The sequence below is a fragment of the Narcine bancroftii genome, chromosome 1 (assembly GCF_036971445.1).
Source record: "Narcine bancroftii isolate sNarBan1 chromosome 1, sNarBan1.hap1, whole genome shotgun sequence".
Taxonomy (NCBI): Eukaryota; Metazoa; Chordata; class Chondrichthyes; order Torpediniformes; family Narcinidae; genus Narcine; species Narcine bancroftii.
The window spans coordinates 85,342,471-85,365,942 of record NC_091469.1 but is presented as its reverse complement, the minus strand read 5'-3'; the positions used below and the strand labels follow the sequence as shown (position 1 = coordinate 85,365,942).

General features: G+C 39.0%; 1 protein-coding gene across 1 annotated transcript in view; it reads left to right on the top strand.

The window, feature by feature from the left end:
- The window catches only part of wdr5 (WD repeat domain 5), a 57,420-nt gene that overhangs the window by 6,393 nt on the left and 27,555 nt on the right, over positions 1 to 23,472 (top strand). Inside the window, exons 2-5 of the mRNA XM_069931997.1 lie at positions 8,846 to 9,034; positions 14,938 to 15,046; positions 16,588 to 16,661; positions 20,132 to 20,221. Of these exons, the coding sequence (XP_069788098.1) occupies positions 8,957 to 9,034; positions 14,938 to 15,046; positions 16,588 to 16,661; positions 20,132 to 20,221 (351 nt within the window). The 5' untranslated portion in view covers positions 8,846 to 8,956. The remainder of the gene's footprint in view (positions 1 to 8,845; positions 9,035 to 14,937; positions 15,047 to 16,587; positions 16,662 to 20,131; positions 20,222 to 23,472) is intronic.

The following is a 23,472-nucleotide window of genomic DNA, read 5'->3' as shown; positions in this document are numbered from 1 at the left end:
TCCTTTCGCCACCCCCCATCCCCTGGTTCCTTTCGCCACCCCCCATCCCCTGGTTCCTTTCGCCACCCCCCATCCCCTGGTTCCTTTCGCCACCCCCCATCCCCTGGTTCCTTTCGCCACCCCCCATCCCCTGGTTCCTTTCGCCACCCCCCATCCCCTGGTTCCTTTCGCCACCCCCCATCCCCTGGTTCCTTTCGCCACCCCCCATCCCCTGGTTCCTTTCCCCATCCCCTGGTTCCTTTCCCCATCCCCTGGTTCCTTTTCCCCCCCATCCCCTGGTTCCTTTTCCCCACCCCCCATCCCCTGGTTCCTTTTCCCCACCCCCCATCCCCTGGTTCCTTTCCGCCCCCTCCATCCCCTGGTTCCTTTCCGCCCCCCCCCCATCCCCTGGTTCCTTTCCGCCCCCCCATCCCCTGGTTCCTTTCCGCCCCCCCTATCCCCTGGTTCCTTTCCGTCCCCCCCATCCCCTGGTTCCTTTCCGCCCCCCCCCATCCCCTGGTTCCTTTCCGCCCCCCCATCCCCTGGTTCCTTTCCGCCCCCCCCATCCCCTGGTTCCTTTCCGCCCCCCCCATACGCTGGTTCCTTTCCGCCCCCCCCCCATCCCCTGGTTCCTTTCCGCCCCCCACATCCCCTGGTTCCTTTCCGCCCCCCCCCCATCCCCTGGTTCCTTTCCGCCCCCCCCCCATCCCCTGGTTCCTTTCTGCCCCCCCCCCCGTGGTTCCTTTCCTCCCCCCCCATCCCCTGGTTCCTTTCTGCCGCCCCCCCATCCCCTGGTTCCTTTTCCCCCCATCCCCTGGTTCCTTTTCCCCCCCATCCCCTGGTTCCTTTTCCCCCCATCCCCTGGTTCCTTTTCCCTCCCATCCCCTGGTTCCTTTCCGCCGCCCCCCCATCCCCTGGTTCCTTTTCCCCCCATCCCCTGGTTCCTTTTCCCCCCATCCCCTGGTTCCTTTTCCCCCCATCCCCTGGTTCCTTTTCCCCCCATCCCCTGGTTACTTATCAGCATGGCCATTTTGACTTGTGGACTATATTTTAAGTCATAATTGTATGCCGCGAGTTCCATTGCCCACCTTTGAATTCTTGTCGCAGCTAGCGCTGGAATGTCTTTTTTTTTAGGGCTTAAAATTAAGCTCAGTGTTTTTTTTTTTGTCAGAGACTAAGGTGAACTTCCTACCATATTGGTATTTGTGAAATCGCTTGAGTCCAAGAATTATGGCAAGTGCTTCTTTTTCCAGTTGTTCATAATTACAAGCACAAGCTGTCAAAGAGTAGGAAGCATAAGCCACAGATTGTTCTCTCTTTTCTATGACTTTTGACCATACAGCACCCAAATCTACTGGTGAAGCATGAACAGCTAGGGTAACTTCTTTATCTGAGTTGTAGTGGGTGAGAACATTATCGCTTGAGGTCAGTAGTTCCTTCAAATGATTGAACACTTTATTCATCTCCACATTCCAGCACTATTTTTGATCTTTTTTTTAACAATTGGTTAAGTGGGTTGCACAACGTTGACATGTTGGGGATGTGCTTTCAATAATGGTTAACTAAACCCAAGAATGTTTGTAATTCGGCTCGATTTGATGGACAGGGTGCCCTGCAGATGGCTTCGGTGCCAGCCATATCCATTTGGATGCCTTCACTGTTAATTCTAAATCCCAAATATGTTACTGGGGGTACCATAAATATGCATTTTCTTGGTGCAGATAGACTTGTTGCTAGGACCTTTTCCAGGTTTGTTAGATGCTCTGTGTCATCAAGACCTGCAATGATGATGTCATCAAGGTAGTGTCCAACATTTATTCCATGCAACAATTTGTCCACAACCTCTTGAAACATCATTGGTGCTGATGTTGCTCCATACGGCATTCGAGTGTAAGTGACCAACCTCAAGTAAGTATTGATTGCCACATACTTTTTCAATTCAGAATCCAATCAGACTTGCTGGTACACTTGTAATTAAATCCAATTTTGTTAACTTTTTTCACCCATTTAGAGTTTGAAATAATTCCTTTGCTCTGGGAATGGGATGTTTGGGTACTTGCAGAGCTTGATTAATGGACTTAATAGTCATCACACATTTGAATGTCACCATTGGGTTTACCTTCTGGCACGATAGCTGATTCCTTCGTTTTCTAATCTTTTGAGTTCCAACTCAATCTTTTTTAATTGCCAAAGGTAATGTTCTTGGCTTGTAGAACTTGGGTTCGGTATCAGCTTTCAATTGCAATTTTGGCCTGAACTCCATGGATTTTTTCCCCAGTCCTTTTCCAAAAACTGTTTGATGCTTTTGAAGCACTTGCATCAGCTTTGATTTTGGCTCACCCTCAATATATATATATATATATATGTTCTTCACTCTCTCAATTTCCTTCCAATCCAGTTGGATTTGGGACAACCACTCTCTTCCAAACAATGTGGGTCCCTTTGTGTTCAACGATGTAGAGGAGAAATCCTTTTGGTGTCTGTCCCTTATATTCGATGTCAACTTTACATTTCCCCAGCACTTTGACTTTCTCCCCGTGACCAACTTCAACACCATGTCAGACTGTTTCATTTTAAGATTGGGTAATAGATTTGCTTTTAGATCCCATTGACATTAATGACACAGCCACCTGTGTCCAAATCCATCTGAACATGATTGTTGTTAATTTTAACGTGAACCAAAATTTTGGATTTCCAATCCATTACATTAAGAATATCCCATTGCCGAGTCCGCCTCTGAGCCACTGCTAGGATTTTCGCCATTATCCACGATGTTTTTAACTTTGGACAGTTATTTTTTTTGTATTTCAGTTTTTGGCTTTTCTTCCTTCGGCAATCATCCTTTTCTCTACTTTCTCTTTACCTTGGGCATTTGGATTTGATGTGTTCCTCTTTGTCACGTAGATGACACTTGACCCTTTTGAAATGACAGTTATCGGGACTGTGGTTACTCTTCCTGCAGTGGAAGCATTTTTAGCGGTTTACTTTTCCCAGCTCCCTTTGTATGATATCCATGTTTTGGTTAGCCATTTTGAAATTCAATGCTTTATCATATGCAGACTTAATGCCTAATCTTTTCTGCTCAGCAATCGTTGTTGGGCATTGGAGTCAGCCAAACCGATGACCAACTTATCTCTTAAAGCCTTGTCTAAGAAATCTACAAAATTGCGTGTTTCAATAGTCTACGCAATTCAGCCCATTATTGGTTCACGGTTTCAACTGGTATTTGTTTTTTGATATATAAAATTTTTATCTTTCTATGATCACTACCAGTTTTGGAGATAGATGCTCTCTGACCAGGGCACACACTTCTTCATAAGACTTAGTACTTGGTTTTCCAGTACCAAGAGAGATTTCATCAGGCTGTATGTTCTGCTCCCCACCTTGCTTAGAAATAGTGCCTGCTTCCTTCTGTAAGTATCTGTATCTCTTAAATGATGGGTGACACAGAACATATCAAATCTTTCCAAATAATCATACTAGTCTTCTGATTCTTTGTATTCTCCAAAGCATCCTACTATTTTAAATTTTCTTCTTTTTGTTCTCTTTTCCTCTGTTCCACTGTGAATAAGTACCTGTGGCTCAATGTGGCTCCAGTTTTCGTTTTTCAAAATCCAAATCTCCCCTTCAGTGTTCAGAATGTGGAATGTTTTCGTTTTTATCCTCGTCACCAATTTGTTGTGTATTCTTTTCTTAAAAATACACTTGCTCAAGAAGTGTTGCCCTATTAGTTCTTTATTCAAATCAAAAATGGTTCCTTCCAGCCCCACAATATGTGACATCTTGTGCCTGTGTATAAACCACAACAGTAATGACACAGGATTTTCATTCTAAAATTATTCCCAAGTATCATCCCCAACTCTGTTTGATGAGGGTGATTGATTGATTTTTGTTTTGCTCCCTTATTCTGCAAATTTGATTCCTCAGTGATTTCCAGTACTCCAATGTTGACAGTTTCATTCACTAATACAGCAGTTCAGACCTGAAACTCAAAAGTAAAATCCAAAAGTCTGCAGACACCATGATTGAAGTAAAAATAATGCTGGAAAAACTCAGCAGATCAAACAGTGTATTTTGTATAGCAAAATAAGGAGACATCACCAATGTTTTGGGTTTGAACCCTTCATAAAGGAATGAACACAATTTATACCATGATATCTTGAAGGTTCAAGCTCAATGTTAGTGATGTCTCTATATCTTTGCTATATAAAATACACTGTTTGGCTCTCTGAGTTTCTCGAGCATTGTGTTTTTACTGAAATTCAAAAGGTTGTTACATAAAATGAACAATCATGGCATTGATTAAAATAAACCATTGGAATAAATGGGTTGTTTTTATATTGATGGATCTTTGGCTTGGCTTCGCGGACGAAGATTTATGGAGGGGATAAAAGTCCACGTCAGCTGCAGGCTCGTTTGTGGCTCACAAGTCCGATGCGGGACAGGCAGACACGATTGCAGCGGTTGCAAGGGAAAATTGGTTGGTTGGGGTTGGGTGTTGGGTTTTTCCTCCTTTGCCTTTTGTCAGTGAGGTGGGCTCTGCGGTCTTCTTCAAAGGAGGTTGCTGCCCGCCAAACTGTGAGGCGCCAAGATGCACGGTTTGAGGCGTTATCAGCCCACTGGCGGTGGTCAATGTGGCAGGCACCAAGAGATTTCTTTAGGCAGTCCTTGTACCTTTTCTTTGGTGCACCTCTGTCACGGTGGCCAGTGGAGAGCTCGCCATATAACACGATCTTGGGAAGGCGATGGTCCTCCATTCTGGAGACGTGACCCATCCAGCGCAGCTGGATCTTCAGCAGCGTGGACTCGATGCTGTCGACCTCTGCCATCTCGAGTACTTCGACGTTAGGGGTGTAAGCGCTCCAATGGATGTTGAGGATGGAGCGGAGACAACGCTGGTGGAAGCGTTCTAGGAGCCGTAGGTGGTGCCGGTAGAGGACCCATGATTCGGAGCCGAACAGGAGTGTGGGTATGACAACGGCTCTGTATACGCTTATCTTTGTGAGGTTTTTCAGTTGGTTGTTTTTCCAGACTCTTTTGTGTAGTCTTCCAAAGGCGCTATTTGCTTTGGCGAGTCTGTTGTCTATCTCATTGTCGATCCTTGCATCTGATGAAATGGTGCAGCCGAGATAGGTAAACTGGTTGACCGTTTTGAGTTTTGTGTGCCCGATGGAGATGTGGGGGGGCTGGTAGTCATGGTGGGGGGCTGGCTGATGGAGGACCTCAGTTTTCTTCAGGCTGACTTCCAGGCCAAACATTTTGGCAGTTTCCGCAAAGCAGGACGTCACGCGCTGAAGAGCTGGCTCTGAATGGATAATAACTGGTTGGTTGCCATAGGAAACAGTACTTTGACACTGAGCTGCTTGCAATAGTTTTTGATGTTGCTTTTACAACTAAGAGCTGCATTAGGTATATATTTAAGTGAAAGTGTAAGGAAATGGCATGTCCAGTATAATATGGAAAAATGTAATGTTATACCCGGTGATAATAATGAAAAGTAAGTATTTAAATTACGATATACTAGTAAACAAAGATCTTGATGGGCTTGTCTTGAATTGCATAAATGTGACAAACAATTGGGAAGAGTGATGTGGTGGTGCAGGTTGGACTGTGGGGTGAAGTACATAACTGACAAATTCTTGCTGCAACTATACAAGATCTTGTGAAGACTGCTACTGAGGCATATTTTCCATTGTAGTTTCCATACCTAAAGAAGAACATGAAGATGGTTCAATTTGGATTGATTGGATAGATCCCTGGAATGGGCAGTTTATTCAATGAGAAAAATGTGTAAAATTAACCTTGACTCAAAAATGTATCTGATGCTCCAAACATGAACGATTCTGAGGATTGACTAGGTTGATGCAGAGAGGCTGGAGAGTTTGGAATCAGGGGCATGTCTTAGAATTAAGAATTTGTCTTTTGAGGTGAAAACGTTGTTCACTTAGAAGTTTGAAAACCTTGGAGTTTTTCACTCTGGAGGCTGAAGGTATTTACTGCTAAGATTGATATTTGATGGTAGGAAAAAATAGAGGGTTGTGGGGTTTGAATAGGAAGGCACAAGATGTGAAGAATCAGTCGTGATCTTATTAAATGTTATAATGGTGCGGTGGGGCATTGTGGCTTGATCTTGCTTCAGTATGTCAACAAAGTTGACCATTCTGACTTCATAGTCAGGGAATTGAAGTATAAACATCCATTTCCTTTTTCCATAGATGTTTTCTGACCTGCTCAGTTTCAGAACAGTTTTTTAAAAATTGCAACCTTTTACTATTTGGAAGATTTTTCTTTGTTTTCTGTTCCCTCCCAAAATTACTTGTAGTTCTTTTCATGATTAGCCACTTTCCATTTTACAGGTATACCCCACTTTACAAAACTTGAACATTCCTATTAAACCTTTCGTAAGCCAAAATGATGTAAAGAGAAGATCCATTCACTACTATTAGAGGCTATTTTTGTAAAAGCAAAAACCCATTCAAATTTTTTTGTAAAAGTGAACACTGCTTTCTTCATAAAAGTGAATTTTTGTAATTTAAGTATTTGTAAGGCAGGGTATAGCTGTATTTCTAAGTTTTGCTGGGGCCTGTTGACTAAAGGGGACTTATTTTTTATACAAAGTTTCAAAAAGTCATTGATTCTTCAAATAGCTTCTTATCCACACCAACAACAAATTTTAATTGTTAGTAACTCGCTAACTTTCATAAAATCTCTTCATTTTATCATCAAGCCACTGGAGTAATAAATTCTTAAATACATGTTGGAAAAGTGTAAGTTTTAGAACTGCCATTTGCCATACATTTCATTTGCTACTTTCTGAAATGTATCATGTATTTGACTGAAATGACTTGCCTGTCAGGTACTCGAACTTTCCTTGCTATTGATCAACTGACAGGGTGCTTTTTCAAAATATTTGAACAGAGATATCAGTAACCTGTCACAACATTCATTTTCAACAATGCTTGCAAAATTGCTTTTTCACTGACTTCTTCCCCACTTCCCTATGCCCCCGACTTCTGTCAAATTTCCAGTTTAAGCTACTGGAATACCTTTTCACCTTGACTTCAATTCATTTTAGGAGGTTCAGGGTAATTGTAATTAACATTTCCATCTTTATATAAAATCTCCATATGTAGGTTTGCAAAACCTGTAAGGATAACTGGTGCAAAAATAACTCTTGTTGCATAGCAAATGGCAGATGCTGAAATCTGAAACTAAAGAGATTCTGCAGGAAGAACTCATCAGGTCAAGTATCATCATGGGAGAAATGAGGACTTCATGGCTTGAAATGTTGACCATTCTTTTTCTCACACTGATGCTGCTTGATCTGCTGAGTTTTTCCAGCAGATTATATTTTGCCTCTCATTACACCTCATCTGGTCAAACATCAAGTCATAGAACATTGTTGTGCATTAATTGTACACCAAGGGTAAAAATAATGCTTGAATGAAAGGATTAAGGAATGATAGCAACAGGTGGAACAATGGGTGACTAACACAGCCTGCCCACACCTGCATTGACCAAAAGAGTAACTGGCAAAAATACTAAGCAAAATGTCAGGATATTTTGGGATTTATAGGCTCAAGCTCAACATCAATTAAATACTGCCTCTTTGACATACTCTGGTAATACAGGATAGACTATTCATACCTTTCACCTGAAGTTATACCAGTTGGTATTCAAATCCATTATACTACGCCATCACCTATCATTATGCAGTGTAGTGTTTCCAATAAGAATATGAAAACACAAGAGGGTAGGAGCAGGACACTTGGCTCTCAACTCTGCCCTGCCTTTCAGTATGATCATGGCTGACCTGACATATGCTTCATTTCCTCTTCTGTGACCGTTCAAGCTTATAGCATCTGCAAGATTTTGCATTCTGCTCTCTGATGTTTCAAAATTGTCATTATTTCTGTAAATACCATGACTCCATGACTTTCCAGGTTATGAAATGGCAGACATTAAGCAACTTGCGTAAAATGTTCATGTGCTCTCTGTTTTAAATGATCGACCCCATATTTCATAACTTGTGTCCCCTCCTTTGAGATTCTGCCACCAGTGGAAACATCTCAACATCAACTCAGTTCTTTCCATCACTCAGGTGTGGTGGCCTTAACAATATCCTGTAAAAATACCTCCCTACTTCTAAACTCCAGCCCTCATTCAATAAAGGTCAATGTGCCTTTTGTCTTGTGAACCATTTGCTGTGTTTTTTTTTGCAGTTCAAGAAAAAGAACATTCAGATGCCTCTGAACTTCACACATCCACAATCTTTGTTCACCGATGATATCTGTCTATGGATTCTTCTTAACAAAATGGATCACCTCATAATTTTCTACATTAAATCATATGCAAAGCTTTCACCCACTCACTCAAACTATTCATAATGAATTACAGACTCCTAACATTCTCCTACCTATTTTTTGAGTCATGGGCAAACTGTAATTTGCCCACTATCTGAGCAGGGGCAATTTCATGCTGTCTTGATAGTTACACCTTGATGCGTCAACCACTCTTTTTCACCCTCTGCTGATGCTAGACCAGCATCTGGTCTTCTGTGTGCCTCCTGTTTTGTGTGCCCATGGCTTCATCATCCCAAACCTGCCCCACCCTTCTCTGTCTTACACTTGTTTATCTCTGACTCTCCTTTAACTTTTCCATGTTAGGATTTATGCCTTTTAGTCAAATCTTTTTTTTATCTATTAAAACTGCAGAATAAAAAACTTGATATTTTAAAAGTTGCTAATTAGAAGCAACTGGCAGATCAAGAGATTTATTGTGAGATTATAACCTCCAGCTCTGAAATGTTGTTCTGATGCTTTATTGTAATGCTTAGTTAGATTTGTACTGTGCTTTTTTTTTTCAGGCACTGCTCACGCTGCCTGTATCGGGGTTAGGTGGTTGTATTTGGTCGAGTTCGGACACAAGCAGCATCTTCCTTCATTAAAAGATCAACAATTTAAAATAGTCAGCAAAGATGGCGACCGAAGACAAAAAATCAGAGACCGAGTGCACAAAAACGCAGTCAGCGCCTTCCTCCTCCAATCAAAATAAGGCAAGTGAAACATATAAATTCATCGACAAGGCATTCTTGTCTTTGGGGCTAAGGGAGTAGTGAGGGTGGCATAACTGATTGAGCTCTGCAGATTGGGTTCAACCCTGGAATGAACAAAATGGCAATTGTGTGCAGCTGCTTGTATGGTTTGCATATATCCCATCCCTTATTTTGGTAGAATTCCAAGTGAAATGGTCTCTGAACCCTGGTGGCTACATACTTGGATCTGAGGGATGTCGGAAAGGAAATGTCTTTCTCATCACAAATATAGATGTTTTGCCATTGTACAGAGCAGTTGCTTATGTAACATTACTCCTGAAAAAGAGGTACCAAAGAGCAGTCTTCATTTACACTGGAGTCCATAAAAGAGAATAAACAAAACTAACATTGAAAAATCAGCAGTATCCAGAACAGTGGGCATAGGTTTATGCAAAACAAGTTGAGACTAAAATTATTCTTCAAAGTAGTAAGCTTTTTAAAAAAGAAATGCAGCATTTAATCGACAATTGGGGCCTGCAGTAATTTTGCTCCCTTTCAATTGAGCCTGTTTCTACAAATCAGAGTGTAATTTTTTTAACCAAGTTTTGAATTAAAACAAGAGGTGGAATTGTACAAAAACATTGATTAGGCCACAGCTAGATTTCAACAAACATCTTCATTAACATCACAAGAAGGGCTTTTGGTTTTATGTATTTTTGGGTTAAAGTACATTTAAGGGTTTTAAATGCATTTTAATGTATAAAGTAAAGGGTTTTATGTATTTTTGGGAAGCTTAGCGCAACACCCTTACAGCGCCAGCAATTGGGACCGGACTTGAGTTCGAATCCCACTCTGTCTAAGGAATTTTTACTTTCTCCCTGAGTCTGTGCGGATTTTTTGGGGGTGGGGGGGAGGTGGGGGAATGAGTCCGGTTTCCTCCAATTGTTCAAAAACATACCATTAACATATAGGCCTTAGCTGGTATTTTGTAGTCTGTATTTAACAAAGAAATCATGATCACAGGTACAGTGGATCCCTGTCTTTCTTAGGAATCACTGTTATTATTGCTGTTGAGAAGGATTCCAGCAAAATGTGCGATCCAACTGTCTGATTCAATACCTCCATAAAAAGAAGCATTAATAAGTCCTTAAATTCTTGTAAAATTCCAGTGGAAAGCCATCTTTGCTGCGGGACTCATTAATTAATACGTAATGAATTCAATGCCTCCTTTATTTCCAATTGAGTAAAGGGTGCATTCAATGCCATTTGTTCAGTCAAATTTAAATTAGGCAAAACCAATTGTGACAAATAATCATCTATTTTATGAACAACTTTGTGATTCTGATTTATAATTTAGAAAAAAATAATTTAAAGGCCTCATTAATTTTCTTTGGTTTATAAGAGATCCTATTGGTTTATGTTTCAGTTGGATTAATTGTGCAGGAAACCTGTTCTTTTTTCAGTTGCCAAGATAGGACATTGAGCTTCTACCCCTCCATGTCGTAATACCTTTGTCTTGTTCTTATTATTGCTTTTTTATCAGGTATTTGTAAAGTATTATATTTGAGCTTTTTCCTAATAAGTACCCATCATTTTTGTTCTGAGCTTCTTGACAAGCTTACTTCTCTAAAAATTATATTTCTTTTTCTATTTTATTTACCTCCCTTGCCTAAATTGATAAATGAGGATCAAACTGGATTTGTGAAGAAAAGGCAGTCAGCAGATAATATAACAAGACTGCTTAGTGTAATTCATTTGGCCTAGAAAAAGGTTGAACTTACTGTGGCAGTTGCTTTGGATCAGAAAAAGGCCTTTAATAGATTGGAGCAGGACTTTTTATTTAAAGTATTGAAGAAATTTGAATTGTGTCAGAATTTTATAAATTGGATTTGAGCTCTATATAATGAACCAAAGGCTAGAGTTGTGACCAATGGTCAAAAATCTTCAGCATTCCCACTATCTTGGTCCAGTAGACAAGGATGTCCACTATCTTCAGCCCTCTTCGTATTGGCCATGGTGGAAACCATTTGATAGGATCCAAACATTAAGGGGTTTAGAGCGAACCAAAATAAACCTAAGATCAGTCTCTTTGCAGATTTTGCATTAATGTATCTGACAGAACCTATGACTTCTCTGCAAAGACTGCATTTGCAATTGGAAGATTATGGGAAGGTCTCTGGGTACAAAATGGAATGAGAGTGAGATCATATCTTTAATGGATGAGGAATATACAGAGTGTAAAAAGAAACACAGTTCAGATGGCCAATAAATGGGGTTAAATATTTGGGGATCAAAGTAGATAACGATTTTTTAAAAAATTGTATGAATTGAACTACCTCCCAGGCTTAAGAAAGTTGAAGAAGATTTTTAAAAATGGGTAACTCTTTCAATAACACTAATTGGAAGGGTGAACTACATCAAAATGAATGTATTCCCACGTTTACAATATCTTTTCCAGACTCTTCCAATACCATTTTTTGGAGAAATTATTTTTCAAAACTTGAATAGAAAAATTAACTTGAAAATATATGGGAGGTTTACAACTCCCAAATTTTAAATATTACTGTTGGGCAGCCTAGATGAAATTTGTCCCTTCCCTCTTTGATGGAAGAGACAAGCCTTCGTGGATGGAAGTTGAACTGCGCAAAGTCAGAGACAGTGGCAAAAGACTTTACATACCAATGAAATACTAAATTTATTTCTGCTGGAAAAAAAGTATTGATAAAGCAGATTTTGAATATTTGGCACAAATTGAACAATTTAATTCTATCAAGAAAAAGAAAAACTCCAAAAATGCCCTTGATTCAAAATAGAATAATTCCTTTAACTTTGGATAATTTAATTCTGGATACATGGTCCTGTAAAGGGATCAGATATGTAGAAGATTGCTACATAACAAGGGCAATTAATGTCGTTTGAATATTAAAAAAAATAAATACCATATCCATAATAATACAATCTTCAGCTACTTTCAATTAAGAGCTTTGTTTTAGAGATGAATTAGGACCGACCAAGATTTTACCAGAGTGCAGTGAAATGAAGATTCTAATTCGAAAGGGGATCACAAAGAAATTTACATCAGTAATTCCCTTTCTCCTTCAATCGGGCACTCCTAAGTGGGAGTTATATAAATCAAAACAAAGATGGGAATCAGACTTGAATATCAGTATTAATGATGAGACCTGGTCTGATTTATGTGTCATGATTGCATGACCAATACAATTAATATAAGATATAGACTGGTGCAATATAATTTTTTCACATCATCTATATCTTACCCTGCAGAAATTTCATAATTTAAATTCTAATATATATGTTTTAAATGCGGGGAAGAAACCGATAACTTCTTACATTTTACCTGTTCATGCTCTAAACTGAAACCTTTTTGGGAAAATTTAAGAATTTTATTAAACCAGATTATTGGGAAGCAATTGCCACAAAGTCTGGAATTGTTTCTTCTATAAAATATTATGGACCCAATACCTAAAATGAGGCTGTCCAAGTACCAATTAGAATTTCTTAAAATTGCATTAGTAGTGACCAGGAAATGTATTGTGGTTACCTGGAAGTCTGATTTCCTTCTGGACATAGCTCAATGGAATGCAGAAATGCATAGCTGTGTTCCCCTGGAGAAAATTACTGACAATTTAAGGAAAAAAATAGTTTGTTTTTGCAGGTATGGCAGCATATTTACAAATACAGGGTTGAATGCTTAAGGGACTTAAACAATTTTTGAATTCTCTATCCCTTTTTCTCCCATATTTGAGATCAAGGAAGAAAAAAGAATTGGACTTTCTGAACGAGATGCTGGATTCCAACAGTTCCTTTATCTTTTTTTCCTCTTTCTTTCCTCTGTCTTCTTTTTCTTTATTCTATTTCTTTATTACTTCACTTTCTGTTCTTTTCTAATTTCTTTTTTATTTTCGTGGGGGGTTTGTTTGGAGGGGAGGTGGGATGGGGTCTTTTTTTGGGAAATTTGTATAATCTGTATCAATGATTCCTTTTCATTTATTTTATATATTTGTAATGATTAATTCTTGATACTTGTTTGATCATAAAACAAATAAAATATTCAGAAAAGACATAATGGGGGGGTTGTACGTTAATGGGGTTTAAATTGGGCGGTGTGGACTTGTGGGTTGAAATGGCTGCATGTCTAAATTTAAAAGAGCATTTGAGGTGATCTGAGGAACGTGGCCCGGGTGGTGCTTCAGTTCTGAGCGAAGATTAATCAAGCTTGTGTTTTCTTTAGAGCAGAAAAGGCTGAAGAGAGATTTAATCAATACTGAGATGCTGAACTGAGAAAAGGAAAAAGCTTGTTACTCTGAGCAGAAATGGCAGTAATTATGGGTTTAGCATGGGGTTGGTGGTTCAAGCCGAGCTACTCAGACATTTATTGGATAATGTGCAAACTGACCTGGTGTGTTCATTAAACGGGTTCTGTTTATATTTTTAAGTGATTTTTGTCTGTAAGTTGGAAAATACACAAAAGTCAATTTGTGGTAACCAAACCTCCACAGCATTGTAATGAAAGGCAGTAAGACTGATGAGAAAGAACAATTACTCATTTATCGAAATTAATAATATTACTGGACCTTGCTCAGATGAGGGCTGTCTGTAAATCAGATGGGTAGCCTGCATTTGCTTTCATCTTGAATGTAACTGCAACAGCACTCAAGCTTGTGACCAATCCGTGCAAAGCAATGATCATATGCCCAATTCTCCACCCATTTTAATCACTCTTTCCACCACTTTCAATATTTACAAAGTGTGCTTTCTTCAAAGAGAACTAGATTTTTTGCATTTACTACTCTAGCAATTTCTCCCTCACTTGCAGATTCTGCCTCCAAGAAGACCTGGACAGCCAACCAATGAGAAATCTGACAACTATCAAGTTCTCTTGAAGTCATATAGCATCCTAGAAGAAGAATCTTCTTCTTCCCTCACTATAACTAAATCCTTGAACTCCCTATCAAAAGGCAGAATGTTTCTTGATCAGAACAAATTAAGCATTTGAAAAGTCAACACATCACCTTTTCAATGGCAATTAGAGTAGCTTGCATTCTGTAAATAAAATTATAAAGTACCTGGACAAGCACTGAATGAGCAGTGGATTTTAAACTGAGAGATGGAAGGTACAACTAGTCTTAGTAGCACTTTTGTGCTCTGCTTGGCATGCCAGATCAAATGGCTTCCTCCTGTGCAGTGAATTGTTGTGATTCTTTTTAGACATACAGCATGGTAACGGGCTCGGCCCACGCCACTCAATTACACCCAATTAGCCTATAACCCCCCCATACATATTGAATGGTGGGAGGAAACCCGTGCAGATATGGGGAAAATGTACAAATTCCTTTCAGACAGCATTGGATTCAAACCCGGGTCGCTGGCGCTATAACAGTGTTGCGCAAACAGTTCATCTCTCAGAGAGAGACAGTAACAATGAATCTGATCTTGTGGAGAATGGAAAATAATGTTGCACACATCCCCCTAATTTTAGAAATCAGAAGTGTTTCTGTTTGAAATTATCAATAGTTTTTACAATTGATTATATGAAATCTGGACAAAAGAATGGGAATTCTTAATGCAGGATTTACATTGGTGTGGATTATTGGTTGAATTAGGTGATGATGAGAATCAGACGCCCATTAACCTGGTGATTCTGTAGCCAGGATGTTCTTTTAAAAGAAGTCATAAAAGAGAAAATCAGCTACCATATATAAAATAAAACGATTTATTTATGGGGTAGTTTTTGAAGCCTGACCTGCTTCAAATTGATTGCTGTGTGATTATTAGACTAAGCAAGTGAGTGGAGGGACATGCAGGTGAAGTGTACATGTGCTATTCCAATGCAAGTACATTTTCATCTGGAATTGATGAATGTAAGGTACTTAAAATAAAATCTCTCCTCTGTTTGATAACAGCCTTCTGCAGTGAAACCGAACTACACCTTGAAATTTACATTGGCTGGACATACAAAAGCTGTCTCCTCAGTTAAATTCAGTCCAAACGGAGAATGGCTGGCAAGTTCTTGTGAGTAAACCTATTTCATTATTTGTTCATTGAATGAATTTAGATGGTTGTGTAACATAAAACCCATGGATTAGGGTTTGTATTTTTTTCAACTATCAGTCCAAGAGTGGTTAATTGTCTCCATCAGCATGGAAGCTCAGAGAACCTGTACTGGCAAGAATGGTGAAGCAACAATTGCCAGAAAGGTTGCAGGTGAAACTACCGGTGGGTGATGAGCTGGAAATTCAAGGGGTATTTGCATGAGAGATACAGCAAAAAAAATAGGCCCTTCTGTCCTCTGATAACACCCATTTACTTCAATCTGACATCTTTGATCCTCCCCATATTCTCATCCCTTCAGATTCTTCCACTCACCCATACCCTGGAAAAAATTTACAATGGCCTATTAATCTCCCAACCTGCATGTCTGAGATCACAAGAAGAACGAGCATACTTCACACAAACACCTAGGAAACAACCCAAGCTAGATTTCTAACACCGTGAGGCCTTGGTCGTATTAGCTGCACCACAGTATTACCCAGAAAACCCTATTTAACTTGAGTTCAAATTCCTAAGGAGCAATGGTGGGATTTGAACACATCAGTCACTGCTCAGGTAGTATTTTGGCCATTGCCCCAAGTCCTGAGCCTCTACACCTGCCTCTCCAGCTGAATCCTTGACTGCCTCATCGGAAGACCACAGTCAGTACGAATTGGAAACTGTCTCCTCACAGTTCAACACAGGTGCACCTCAAGAATGTGTGTTCAGACCACTGCTCTACTCACTATACAACATGATTGTGTGGTCAGGCACAATTCCAATGCTATCTACAAATTTGCCAATGACACCACAGTTGTAGGTAGAATCACAGACGGCAATGAGGAAGCATACAGGAGGAGATAAATCAGCTTGTTGAGTCGTGTCCCATCAATAGCCTTGCACTCAACATTAGCAAAACCAGGGATATGATTGTGGACTTCAGGAGGAGGTGCCAATGCTCAGGACAAGAAAAAACTCCAGAGGGTTGCTAACTCAGCCTGTGACATTACGGGCACTAGACCACTCCATCTCGGACATCTACAAGAGGCAATGTCATAAGAAAGCAGCCTCTATCATCAAGGACCCCCACCATCAAGATCATAGCTTCTTCACTGCTACCATGAGGAAAAAGGTTCAGGAGCCTAAAGACGAGCATTCAGTGGCAGAAGGACAACTTCACTCTCTTCAGATTCCTGAATAATCATGAATCAAAAATGCTGCTTTACTTGGACTTATCGTGCACTATTTTTATTCATTTTTGTAGGGTAGTTTATATGAATGTTTGCACTGCAATGTTGCTGCAAGACGATGAATTGCAGGACTTGTTCATTATAATAAATTCTGATTCTGTTCCTGTCCCAGCAAGACAAATTGATTAAAAAAAAAACTGAGTCATGCTCTTCCAAGTTTTCCAGCAAGGTGAACTTACTGAAGAAAGCATTTGTCAGTACCAATGGGTGGTCTGAAAGAGGGGGGGTGAGATCTCTCTCTGGTGCTGATAGGTATTTTGTCTTTCTCCACAGCTGCTGATAAGTTGATTAAGATATGGGGTGCCTATGATGGCAAGTTTGAGAAGACCATATCAGGACACAAACTGGTGAGTGTGAGAAACATTGATACAACCTTTTATTGCTTCCTGTAGCCAGATGTCAATCGATATTACTGAGAATAATGTTATCTGAAATTCAAATGATCACTTGTAATGATATTATTGATTTGTGAGATGGTCAGTGAGTATTCTGTCATGGATGACCCTTCCAGCTCCATCTGTTAGAAAACTTGTTAGGCAAGAAACTAGAATGATAGGTATTAGAAATTGATGAGAGGATGGATGACACAAATAGAATGGTAGGCTTAGACTCTGGGGTTAGTGCCTGCATCCTGCTGTTCACAGAGCATTTGTCTTGCTGTCTCACTCGGCCAGTATTCCTCTCAGGCCTATGTTAGAATGGTCAAGTTGCCCCTCTCTACTCCACTCAAACCTTCCAAGGAAGTAGTGACTTATCTGATCTTCCAAAAATGTGCTACCTTACTCTTAATGAAGTTGAACAAAATTGAAGTCTTGTCAATTATCTGCCCACTCTTCAAATTTGTTAATGGACTCCATGATTTCTTGCTACATTCCTAGCATTGAAACACCCCACCAAAAAATGGAATTATCCCCAAATTTAAACATTTTAAACCTCATGTATAATCCTATTTCAATAGTAACAATTGAATTTGGAGAAAGGCCAATTTTGAGGAAATGAGAAAGAATCTAGAATGCATGGATTGGCATAAGTTATTTTCAGACAAAGATGTGCAAGGTAAGTGGAGGACCTTCAAAGGTGAAATTTTGGAGTACAGAATTTGTATGTTCCTGTCAGGATCAAAGGCAAGGTTAGCAGGCATTGAGGAACCTTGGTTTTTGAGGGATGTTGGAGATCTGGTTTGGAAGAAGAGAGAGGTGTATAACAGGCATAAGGTGCCAATATAACAGGCAACATGGAGCAAACGAAGTACCTGAGTATAAAAAGAGTGCAAGAAAAACATCAAGATAGAAATCAGGAAGGAAACAAAAGACATGAGTTTGCTTTGGCAGACGATGTGAAGGAAAATCCTAAGACTTTCTTCAGGTATATTAAGAGCAAAAGAATAGTAAGAATAATAAAATTGGTCCCCTTGAAATTCAGAGTGATCAGCTTTGTATGGAACCAAAAGAGATGGGGGAGATCTTAAATGTTTTTTTCCATCAGTATTCACTCAGGAAACATAGACAGAGTTGTGGGAAGTGAGGAAAACAAGTAGTGAGGTCATGAGACCTATATGTATTAAAGAAGAGGAATTGCTTGCTGTCTGAAAGCAAATGGAAGGATAAATCCCCAGGGCCTGACAAGATATTCCCTCGGACCTTGAGGGAGGCTAATGCAGAAGTATTTAAAATGTCCTTAGCCATGGGTGTGGTGCCTGAGGATTGGAGGGCAGCTCATGTGTACCGTTGCTTTAAAAAAAGGCTCCAAAAGTGAATCTGGAAATTGACCTATGAGCCTGACATCTGTAGTAGGTAAATTATTGGAAGCTGTTCTAAGAGATTGGATATACAATTATTTGGACAACTTGAAACTGATTAGGGATAGTCAACATGGCTTTGTGCGTGGTAGGTCGTGTTTAACCAATCTTGTAGAGTTTTTGAGGAGGTTGCCAGGAAAGTTGAGGAGGCAAAAGATGTGAATGTTGCTACATGGATGTTAGTAAGGCCTTGGACAAGGAGCCACATGGGATGTTAGTCAGGAACGTTTAGATGTTAGGTATTCATGGTCAAGTAATGAACTGGATTCAAAAATGGCTGGATAGGAGAAGCTAGTGGTGGATGATTTTTTTCTCAGACTTTAGGCTTGTGACTAGTGGTGTGCCTCAGGGATCAGTGCTGGGACCATTGTTTGTCATCTACATCAATGATCTGGATGCTCATGTGGTAAATTGGATTAAATTTGCAGATGACACTAAGTTTGGATGTGTTGTGGACAGCAAAGAATGTTTTTAAAGCTTGCAGAGGGATCTGGACCAGCTGGAAAAATGGGCTGAAAAATGGCAGATGTAATTTAATGCAGACAAGTGTGAGGTGTTGCATTTTGGAAAGACAAATCAAAAAAGGATGTACATGGTGAATAGTCGGGCACTGAGGAATGTGATAGAATAGAGAGACCTAAGAATACAGTTAACATAATTCCCTGAAAGTGGTGTCACAAGTGGATAGAGTTAAAAAGAGAGCTTTTGGCATATTGGCCTTCATAAATCAAAGTATAGAGTATAGGAGCTGTGATGTTATGGTAAAATTGTATAAGGCATTGGTGAGGCCTAATTTGGAGTATTGTTGCAGTTTTGATAACCTAACTACAGGAAAGTTATCAATAATCTAGAAATAGTGCAGAGAAGATTCACTGGGATGTAGCCTAGATTTCAGAAACTGAGTTACAGGGTAAGGTTAAATAGGTGAGGATATTATTCCTTGGAGTGTAGAAGAATGAGGTGATATTTGATATTTAAAATTATGAGAGGGGATAAACAGAGTAAATGCAGATAGGCTTTTTTCCACTGAGGCTAGGTGGGATACAAACCAGAGGACATGGGTTAAGAGTGAAAGGGGGAAAAGTTGAGGGGGAACATCTTGGTGAGAGTATGAAATGAGCTGCCAGCTGAGGTGATGAATGCAGGCTCAATTTTAACATTTAAGAAGAATTTGGTCAAGAACATGTTTGGATGTTTGTGCCTTGATTCTTGTGCTTTGATCTCTGGAATGGAAGAGGGTTTTAAATAGGGTGATGGTGCTATCTACATAATAGCACAGTTAATAGAGCTGCTGTATCATTCAACATATGTCTGTGACCATCTAGGTCTCTGAATCCCACATGCTGATGATGGATGGCTTTGTAACTTAATTGACCACTGTCAATTATCCAGTGTGTTGATGAGTGAGAGAATCTGTGTGGAGTTTCCTGGGAATGGGAGGAATCAAGTGGGTTTAATGCAGGGTTTGTGTGAAAGTGGATTATTTGATGTTCAACACAAATTTGGGGACTAAATTGCTGCATGATAATGACTAACTGTTGAAGGCAGAACAGAATTGGGAATGTTGGTGAAACAGGTGCTAAAATAAGTAACAATGGCAATATGAGTCATACAAATGGGTCAAGTTTATGATATCCTGATGTTTATTTCCTGAACAAGCATATTAATTTGTGGTTTCTCCAAGTGAGGGTTTTGTCATTGCTGCTGGATCATTACTCCACAAGTCCTCATGCCTGCGATCTTGCACAGCAGGCCAGATGCATTTTTAGGCATACTTTCTAAAATGCATTTCGATATCCTGTCAGAATGGTTTTAAGATTCCCCATTGGATGACTGAACTACCTCCTCTGCTATAATTTGCCTGCATATGATCCGCTAAGAATGGGATATTGTGTGTTTTGAAAACAAGCTGAAAGGGATAGTTGTACTTTTCCCTTTGTGCTAATCTGTTGTTTTCAAAGGTATGAATTGCAGACCATTTTAAGTGCTCATGCCACTTTTCTTTTCATTCCAAAATAGGGAATTTCAGATGTTGCCTGGTCCACAGATTCAAACTTGCTCGTTTCAGCTTCAGATGACAAAACCCTTAAAATATGGGACATGAATTCGGTAAGAAGAATCAGTGCTGATCACGGGAGTGAGTTGTTGCCAGAATGGGGACTGCAGGGCAAGCTGGAAGTTAGACTTCACTGGTCACCCTGGGGCTCAGGCAAGCAGTGGATGACTTGTAATTTATTCAGTGATCATTTGAGGAGAAATGTCAAGTTCATTTATTTTACCACCCTGCCTTCTAAAACTCTTTAGTCCCAGACACCATCAATTCCCATTGCACCCCACCCAATTCTCCACTTCTCTTGAAAAGATTCCAGGCATGCTAAATATTATTTACCAACCCATTTCTCACCTTTGCATTGATGTAAGAGTCTGCAAATTCTCACAGTGCTGTGGTGCAGTAGTAGTTTGAATTAACTTGCTGCTACTGGTGTAATACTCGTAGCCCAAACTTCAAATATCTGCTCCCAATTGACTTGAAGGCAAATAGTAATGAATGAAGAATTCCCCGTTGTTTTATATAAAGAATTCTGAACCATGTAGCGAAACCTGAACTTAATGACTTTAATTCCGTATATAGTGCTTTTGATTCAGATTGAGGGGAAGATTTAAAAGGTTAACTTTGGTTTGATGTGTCAAAAGAAACTATAAGAGATGGGTATAAATGTGATGTTTAATAGACATTTAGAGAGAAACTTGGATTGGAAAGGTTTGGAGGGGTATTAGCCAAATGCAGGCAACACAACTAACTTTTTTTTTTTTTTTTAATTTTTTATTTTTCACACCATAAATCACAATAGCCATGATATACACTTTTTCTTTTCCACACATTTACAGTGACTTTTTCTCCCTCCCCCCTCCCTCCTCCCAAGCCACCCCCCCATCCCCCCCCCTCTCATCCATTTTAGTTATACAATCTAGGTTGCATTAATTCAGTTAGACAATGTTGTCATTCAACAAAAATACACCAGAAATTCTACTGAGTCCATTCTTTTCTTTTCTTCTCCTTCCATCAACTTAGGTAATGTTTGTTCCCGGTAGGTTTTCGCTATTGTATTTAATGTAAGGCTCCCATACTTGTTCGAATATTTCAATATTATTTCTTAAACTATATGTTATTTTTTCTAATGGAATACATTTATTCATTTCTATATACCATTGTTGTATTTTCAAATTATCTTCCAATTTCCAGGTTGACATAATACATTTTTTTGCTACAGCTAGGGCTATCTTAACAAATCTTTTTTGTGCATCCTCCAAGTCAATTCCAAATTCTTTATTTTTTATGTTACTTAGGAGAAAGATCTCTGGATTCTTTGGTATATTGTTTTCTGTTATTTTATTTAATATCTGATTGAGATCATCCCAAAATTTTTCTACTCTCTCACATGTCCAGATTGCATGAATTGTTGTTCCCCTTTCTTTTTTACATCGAAAACATCTATCAGATACTGTTGGGTCCCATTTATTTAACTTTTGCGGTGTAATGTATAGTCTGTGTAACCAATTATATTGTATCATACGCAGCCTCGTATTTATTGTATTTCTCATCGTTCCAGAGCATAACTTCTCCCATGTTTCCTTTTTTATCTTTATATTTAAATCTTGTTCCCATTTTTGTTTAGTTTTACCATTTGTTTCCTCATTTTCCTTTTCTTGCAGTTTAATATACATATTTTTTATAAATCTTTTGATTAACATTGTATCTGTAATCACATATTCAAGGTTACTTCCCTCTGGTAAACTCAAGTTGCTTCCTAATTTATCTTTCAAGTAGGATCTCAGTTGGTAATATGCCAGCGCTGTATCTCCCGTTATATTATACTTATCTCTCATTTGTTCAAAGGATAAGAATCTACTTCCTGAAAAACAATTTTCTATTCTTTTAATCCCTTTTTTTTCCCATTTTCTAAAGGCAAGGTTGTCTATTGTAAAAGGGAGTAGCTTATTTTGCGTCAATATTAGTTTTGGTATTTGGTAATTTATTTTATTTCTTTCTACATGAATCTTCTTCCATATATTGAGGAGATGGTGTAATACTGGAGAAGTTCTATGTTGTACCAATTTTTCGTCCCATTTATATAATATGTGTTCAGGTATCTTTTCCCCTATTTTATCTAATTCTAGTCTCGTCCAGTCTGGTTTTTCCCTTGTTTGATAAAAATCTGATAGGTACCTTAATTGTGCGGCTCTATAATAATTTTTGAAGTTTGGCAATTGTAAGCCTCCTTGTTTATACCATTCTGTTAATTTGTCTAGTGCTATCCTCGGTTTCCCCCCTCTCCATAAAAATCTCCTTATTATTTTCTTTAACTCTTTGAAGAATTTTTCTGTCAGTTGTATTGGCAATGCCTGAAATAAGTATAGTATCCTTGGAAAAATGTTCATTTTAATACAGTTTATCCTTCCTATCAGTGTTAGTGGTAGCTCTTTCCAATGCTCTAAATCGTCCTGTAATTTTTTCATTAGTGGATTGTAATTGAGTTTATATAATTGGCCTAGATTTTTGTTTATTTGCACACCTAGGTATCTTATTGCCTGCGTTTGCCATCTGAATGGGGATTCCTCCTTAAATTTTGAGAAATCCGCGTTATTCATAGGCATTGCTTCACTTTTATTTACGTTTATCTTGTATCCCGACACTTCTCCATATTCCTTCAATTTCTTATATAGTTCTTTTATTGATAGTTCTGGTTCTGTTAAGTACACTATCACATCATCCGCAAACAGACTGATTTTATATTCCCTGTCTTTTATTTTTATTCCTTTTATATTATTATCTCTTCTTATCGATTCTGCTAGTGGTTCTATAGCTAGCGCAAACAATAATGGTGATAGTGGGCATCCCTGCCGCGTTGACCTGCTTAAGTTAAATTGCTTTGATACATGTCCATTTACTGTCACTTTCGCTAACGGTCCCTTATATAATGCTTTAATCCAATTAATATACTTCTCCGGTAAACTGAATTTTTGCAATACTTTGAACAAGTAATTCCATTCTACTCTGTCGAAGGCCTTCTCTGCGTCTAAAGCAACTGCTACTGCCGGTGCTTTATTTCCTTCTACTGCATGAATTAAGTTAATAAATTTACAAATATTGTCTGTTGTGCGTCTTTTTTTGATAAATCCAGTTTGGTCTAAATTTACCATTTTCGGTACCTGTTCTGCTAATCTGTTCGCTAATAGTTTAGCTATTATCTTATAATCTGTGTTTAGCAGAGATATTGGTCTATATGACGCTGGTGAGAGTGGATCTTTCCCTTGTTTTAGTATCACTGTAATTATTGCTGTTTTACATGAATCTGGTA